General features: G+C 39.2%; 1 protein-coding gene across 2 annotated transcripts; it reads left to right on the top strand.

Moving 5' to 3' along the window:
• The first annotated feature begins 291 nt into the window (after window positions 1-291).
• LOC148872860 (F-box/kelch-repeat protein At1g55270-like) lies at window positions 292-5,657 on the top strand. Of its 2 annotated transcripts, XM_088973343.1 has the most exons (3): window positions 737-1,035; window positions 1,281-1,533; window positions 3,708-5,657. In XM_088973343.1, the coding sequence occupies exon 3, from the start codon at window positions 4,020-4,022 to the stop codon at window positions 4,956-4,958; it is 939 nt and encodes a 312-aa protein (XP_088829469.1). In that variant the 5' UTR covers window positions 737-1,035; window positions 1,281-1,533; window positions 3,708-4,019; the 3' UTR covers window positions 4,959-5,657. The 2 variants fall into 2 exon arrangements, with proteins under 2 accessions (XP_088829468.1, XP_088829469.1); XM_088973342.1 differs by lacking the exon at window positions 1,281-1,533 and having other exon boundaries at window positions 292-1,035.
• Window positions 5,658-6,728: the final 1,071 nt, after the last annotated feature.

Raw genomic sequence — 6,728 nt, 5'->3', positions numbered from 1 at the left:
TATGGCCAGTTGGCCACCTTTTAGTTGGTGAGTAAATATATGACGGAACATATATCTATCATCATTGGCTGTGTGGTTACAATCTTGGGATGTTTCCCAACAATAGCTCTCTCCCTCTTGGTTATGTCACTTTCTAAAAATATAAGATGGAACTCATATCCATAATCCTTGATGATCCTCTGAGTCATGATTATCAAACCCTTCAATCAGTGGGCACCTTTTGATGAATCTTCTAAAGAAGCCAGATGACTTGATCCCTCCTATAATTGTCTGAAATGTAAACTTACACCTGATGATCAAAGTTTTTTTCTATAAGATGATCAAAGTACAAAGGTTCATGTCCTCTGATCTACTCAATTCCTCCACTATGCACCACTAAATAAGCAAGCCTTCATTTGATCGTAGGATCCTGAATGAGATGGTGGGTAGTGTTCATCGAGGATGATAGACATTGGATGCATAATAATCGTCATTTTCCATTTTTTTTCTTCTATCTCTGATTTCACCCCAACATGGTTTGACACTTTGACCGATAAAACGGTATGTAGGACTCTGATCTGATGAGCTTCTTTATGGTCTTGTGGTGATAGACTGACGAGAAAAAAATAATAATAATAAAACCCACGAATAAATAAATATTTTTTCTCATTTTAGTATTAAGAAGTTGGTGAAGACTGGGTCCAGCTATGCTGTAATCTTCAGTTATAGAGAGGGGAGAAGAGAAAGGATCCCATTTGCCCTCACGTTTGATGCTTCTGCTGTTGGAGTGGTTGCTGTAGTTCTTCAGCTCTTACTGTTGTCTGTTATTTCCATTTGCAGACATAAAGACAAGCTTTCTATTTTGTGCCAAATTCATCCGACTGAAGCTTGAGCAACTCGATCTGAGTCTCTTGAGATTCTCTTCTCCCCGTTTCTGGTTCTGGTTTCGGCCAGCAATTTCATGAACTAATTTATAGATGAAGTTGTTATTCTGAGATGGAGGCCTCTCAGACATCTTCGAATGGGGAAAGAGGTGTTCGAATTCAAGCTCCATTGGTAAGTTCCTTCCATTCACTTCTGGTCATTCGACATTTATTCATCCAGCCCATGCGTTTTCCGAGAAACCCAGATCGAATTATTGGTGAATCTACTGTGTTTGATTGTATCTTTGGAATCTGGTGAAGATGTGTTAATTTGTTGGGTTTTTGTTCCCTTGTAGTTTTGCGTTTTTCTAACTATCGTTTCTGCTTACTAAAAGCTAAGTTTTTGTGGCTCTGTTTTTTCTTTTTTCAATCCTGGAGATAAAGTAGAAGGCTGCTACATTTCGCTGTGTTACTCTTATAACTGGGGTTTAGAGGTAGGAATATGGAATCCCTTTTCAGTTCGGAGATGGGTAGGTTGGATGCCAGATCTATTTGTTTCTGAAGATGGATATATTCAAGTCTCTAGCTTCGGAGAGGAAATGGATCGGTTCTCTCATTCAGTCGGGGAGTAATGGAACTTATTGTTGGGGCGAATTATCTCAACTTTTGTTTCGTTTAGAGTTGGTTTTAGGTAAAGATTCGATCTTCTAAGTTCTTAAGCCCGGAGAATCGTTTCCCTACTCGGCTGCTTTTAACAAAATTCTTGTTTATACGTTTCTAGCTGGTTATTGTTTTACCCCTTTGTACATTGGGTTTTAGAGTTCCACGCACACTAGTTTCTGCTGAATTCGAGTATTTGAGCCATGTTTTTAGTTCTCTTTCCTTCTATTTGTTCATACGTGCTCAAGGTGCCTAGTAGGCTAGTACTTCTCTGAATATAAACTTAATTCTTGTTCATCTACTTTTCAATTGTATTTGTATTGGAGCCTCTAGTAGTCAGCCTTTGGCCTTTTTTTTGGAATTTATTGTAAGAAATTGTTTTGTTGTAGAGTACATTTTGTACCAATTCTTGCTCAAGGATGATAAGCAATAACTCTAATTCATGTTATTTCTCTTCTTTTCTTTTTGCTTTTCCTTTGCCTATGCTTATCAGTTGTTCTTACTTCTTGGTTCCTTGGAGAATGAATACACTAAGTATCTAATACAACTCTTCCTTTAGATGCATTTGTTTGTCTTCTGCTTATACTATTGCTTTAATGCATAGTTTTGCTATTTTCTCCTCTGGCTTTGACCATCTTATGAACATATTTGTTTATTTTAGATGATTTATTTGAAATTAGCTATTGAATTAAATCTGATACGGGTATCAGATCCATTGGTTCTGATTAACCTATCAGTTTGTGCTGGGCTACCTTGGTTGGGTTGTGCCCAGCACATGCCACTTCAGTGCATAGCTTACAGCCATGGTTGCCACCACAATATGTGAAGTTGACGTTGTACATATTTCCCTTTATTAATTTTTCTTATGATTGGCATGTATGTCCTTGAGCTTTTCTTTTTCTTTTTTTTCTTTTTTTTCTGTCTTTCCCCCATGGTTTGGTTGCAAAAAGAAGGGAAAAAAAAAACATAATTCTTTTCCTGTTTAACATATGGTGAATAAAGGATAATAAAAACTTCATATAAAATTTGTAACACTATTTCACTTGGATTTTTATCCCCTTTACTCAAATCCACAATAGATATTATCCATGAAAATTCAGTTATGCCTTGAATAATATGACCACACAATTAACATGGTGGGGCCTTTGTGTCCATATGCACTTTTATCTGGCTAGCAACTTATTTTCTATTTCTGTGAATCGTATTAATTGGTCATTCTTTTTGAGTTTTAATCAGTGACTTGATTTCATTCTATATCCCCTCTTTTCTGCAAAAATTGTATGGTTTACTGGGCATTTTGGTTTCTGTAAGTTGATGGGACTTTTGTATTGTTTCCTAACTGATTTCAAGAAGTTCTTTTATTACAAAAAAAGAAAAAAAAAAAAAAAACAGTTGTTCCAATGATCATAGCACCTCAATTAGAAAAAGAACAAAATGGTTTTAAAGTTCTTGAGCCCAGTTATGTTGAGGCCCAAAAAACAGCAAAAGCTTGACCCAAAATACAGGCACCTAAATAGGAACCTTGTAGTTGTTGGAAGTCAATTTCTCTGTTTCCCTTCTGTGTGGTTTCCTCATTATCTTGGTGGCTGGTGCTATTGAAAGATATCTTTTCAGCTAGAAGCAATTTGATATCTTGAGAGGCACTGAGGTAGTGACTATAGCAATCTATTATCAGATAATTACTCTCAGTAAATACACCAGTAAGTCACAGTTATTTCTTCTAAATAAGCTACATTTTTAGGAGCATTGAGTTGACTGTGGAGTGTGGACCATATGTTTCCTAATAATTGGCTGTAATCACCATCTATTAATCACCTCAGCATAAAAATGAAATATGTTTATTTATGGTGGTCTTCATGCAGATACCACATCAAGCCCTTTGGTATCACAAAAAGATGTGATCACTTGTTCACTTCCACCTGATCTTCTGATGCTCCTTTTTATGTAAATATAAATATAGAAACATGCATACTCTGTTTTGAAAATCTGATAAATTTCGAAAACATTGATAATAGTAGTATTGCTCTCTTTTGACATAGACATGTGGACTATATGCAGTCCTTAATTACTACTTTTGCTATTGTTGGTAGTGGAGCGTGGAGGTAGTTATTGGCTTATTGCTGTTATTATTGTTGTTTCATAGCACATAAATATGGTCATACAGAAGAATAAACCATTTGCACCCTAACATTGAATCTAATGCAGGTGGAGTCTGTGTCATGCTACTGCAGAGTAGATGCAGGCCTAAAAACAGTTGCTGGGGCAAGGAAATTTGTCCCAGGATCAAAACTTTGTATACAACCTGATATCAACCCTCGTGCACACAAGAGCAAAAATTCCCGCAGGGAGAGGACCAGGATTCAACCCCCACTTATACCTGGCCTTCCTGATGATCTTGCTATTGCTTGCCTTATCCGGGTTCCACGGTTTGAGCATAGAAAGTTGCGTCTAGTCTGCAAGAGATGGTATCGGCTCCTTTCTGGTAACTTCTTTTACTCACTCAGGAAGAATCTAGGAATGGCAGAGGAATGGGTCTATGTCATAAAAAGAGACCGTGATGGAAGGATCTCATGGCATGCTTTTGACCCTATCTATCAACTCTGGCAGCCTCTTCCTCCTGTTCCTGTTGAGTATTCAGCAGCACTTGGGTTCGGTTGTGCTGTTCTAAGTGGTTGCCACCTATATCTATTTGGAGGCAAAGATCCACTCAGGGGTTCCATGAGACGGGTCATCTTCTATAGTGCCAGGACAAATAAATGGCATCGTGCACCAGATATGTTGCGGAAGCGCCATTTCTTTGGTTCGTGTGTCATTAATAACTGTCTCTATGTGGCTGGTGGAGAGTGTGAAGGGATCCAAAGAACTCTCAGGTCAGCTGAGGTTTATGATCCCAACAAGAACAGGTGGAGTTTTATTGCAGACATGAGCACAGCCATGGTGCCCTTCATTGGAGTTGTTTACAATGGGAAGTGGTTTCTGAAGGGGCTTGGGTCCCATCGTCAGGTGATGAGTGAGGTGTACATCCCTGAAAATAACAGCTGGGCCCCAGTTCATGATGGGATGGTTTCAGGATGGCGCAACCCCAGTATCTCTTTGAATGGGAAGCTTTATGCCTTGGATTGCAGAGATGGTTGCAAACTGAGAGTCTATGATGAAGCCTCAGATTCATGGAACAAATTTATGGATAGTAAGCTCCACCTGGGGAGCTCACGTGCCCTGGAAGCTGCTGCAATTGTTCCTCTCAATGGGAAGCTTTGCATTATCCGCAACAATATGAGCATCAGTCTGGTTAATGTTTCTAGCCCTGATAAAAGTGTGGAAACCAACCCTCAACTTTGGGAAACTATTGGATCAAAAGGTCCCCTTAGGACCCTAGTCACAAACATATTGTCCAGTATTGCAGGTAGAGGTGGTTTAAAGAGTCACATTGTGCACTGTCAGGTGCTCCAGGCATAACTGCAGGAGGTTTCTGATGATTCTGAACTTGTCTCTGCCCAACTCAAAAGATTCTCTGGAGCTTGTCTACAGAACAATTTGTCATGATGAGTTTCTTACATGCAATCAGTATGTTCACTGGTTACTGTAGGTCCCAGTCTCAATGGAGCAGCATGCTCCCTCAATTGTTCGAATGCCTGTCTGCAGTTTCAGTCAACAGTCATCTCGAAGGTTGTCTATGAAAAACGATGTTGAGAGTTTACGTCATGTTAGTTGTGGGTTTTATGTGCAAGTCTGGAAGGGAAATGGAAATGTTTAAAGGAAGCTTCATCTCAGTACTCCCATGCCTGTGCTCTAAACTGGGATTTTGAGATGGTATAAAATTTAATACTGTAATGAGCAACTGCCAAAGAACTGGGGTAGTAGACAGTTGGGGTTGTAGAAGAAGCCATTTTGAACATCTGTGGAGGAAGACAGAGCATAGTGACATGCAACGCCTTTGCAGCTCGTAAGTCTTGTCATGTGGCTCTGTTGCATGCATATCTTTGCCTGTGTGGTGGGTGGGTGTGCATGTGCGATTTTAGTCGTTAATCCTGACATAGTAATATTTATTCTAGATTTATTATTTGTAAGAGAGATATATGTACTCCTAGTGCTGCTTTGTGAATATATATGGGCTATAGAGATTGGCCAAGGAATCCTATATATTATTACATCCAATTGCTGTCGATCAACTTGCCCTTTTACTCATCTCTATGATTTGTATGTATGGTCCATATGGGATTATAGTTCTTTTGGAAAGCAACAAACCATTGAATATCCGGTTAAAACAAGTAGAACATACTTCACCTTGGACGCTTTTGCAGAGAGAGAGAGAGAGAGAGAGAAGCTTTAGTCTAGATGCCAGACGACATATCATATCATCATCTATGACAAGTTTGAAAGTATGCTTGCCACGCCTGCACCTTCCTGGATATGTCTTGATTAAACTTAGACATCAATTGGAAAGCTTTGACAGCTCTTCTATTATTAAAGCTTTTAGTGGCCATGTTGGCATTAAAGACTACATTGAAATTAACAGAACGTAGGCAGCTTATGGCATTCTTATTCTTCTTCCTTTCCTTGAGGGTGCATGAGCTTGGTTTCAGGTCTTCAAGGGGGACCCTGACTAGACTTTGATAAAGTTAAAAGGTCTGGAATTTGTTATTTAAATAGCCACTAAAATTGTCAGAGAAGATGAAAACCATTAAAGATGTCCCAAAGGTATTCTACCAAGGGACCGTAGACATCATTATGGATGCTGTGGAAATCAATAGTAATTTGAAATTTAAAGTTTGAACATTTCTCGTGGGGAATTACATCCTTGGAGAAGGTTCTTTCTGGCGTTCATGGCAGTACAGGGTGGGACGTGGTGGTCTCAGCCAGACGCTGGTTTCAAACTTGATGGTTGACAAACTAGTAGCAGTGGCAGTCTACCAACGCTTTTGGTGTTCGTTTTTCTATACTCTATTATTCTTTCTTGAGGTGTTGTACAATTGGTTTTCTCTTTTATTTTCCTTCATGTGGGTGGAGGGAAGGGTTCTCCACCAAAAAGGGTGGAGCCTCACCACTTTACAGCACAACTGACGGAACTATATGCTTAGGGTCCGTTTGGTTTGTGGAAATAGGGGTCTCAACCATTTGGTTGGAGGGAATCAGAATCCCATTCCTATTCTTGGTGGAATGACATTCCTACATTTGAGCGAATGGGAATGAGATCCCATTCCAGTTTATTGCAATTTCAACTCTGAT

This window comes from Nelumbo lutea, chromosome 2, assembly GCF_056320005.1.
Source record: "Nelumbo lutea isolate HS-2025 chromosome 2, American lotus-T2T, whole genome shotgun sequence".
Lineage (NCBI taxonomy): Eukaryota > Viridiplantae > Streptophyta > Magnoliopsida > Proteales > Nelumbonaceae > Nelumbo > Nelumbo lutea.
Note: the sequence above shows the minus strand (reverse complement) of the source record. Positions and strands in the feature narration are given on the sequence as shown.

Excerpts from the sequence above, each read along its gene's own strand:
- LOC148872860 (XM_088973342.1), top strand. The coding sequence starts at position 976 with ATGGAGGCCTCTCAGACATCTTCGAATGGGGAAAGAGGTGTTCGAATT. Across the intron at positions 1,036-3,707 it reads TTCGAATTCAAGCTCCATTG|GTGGAGTCTGTGTCATGCTA; the intron begins GTAAGTTCCTTC and ends AATCTAATGCAG.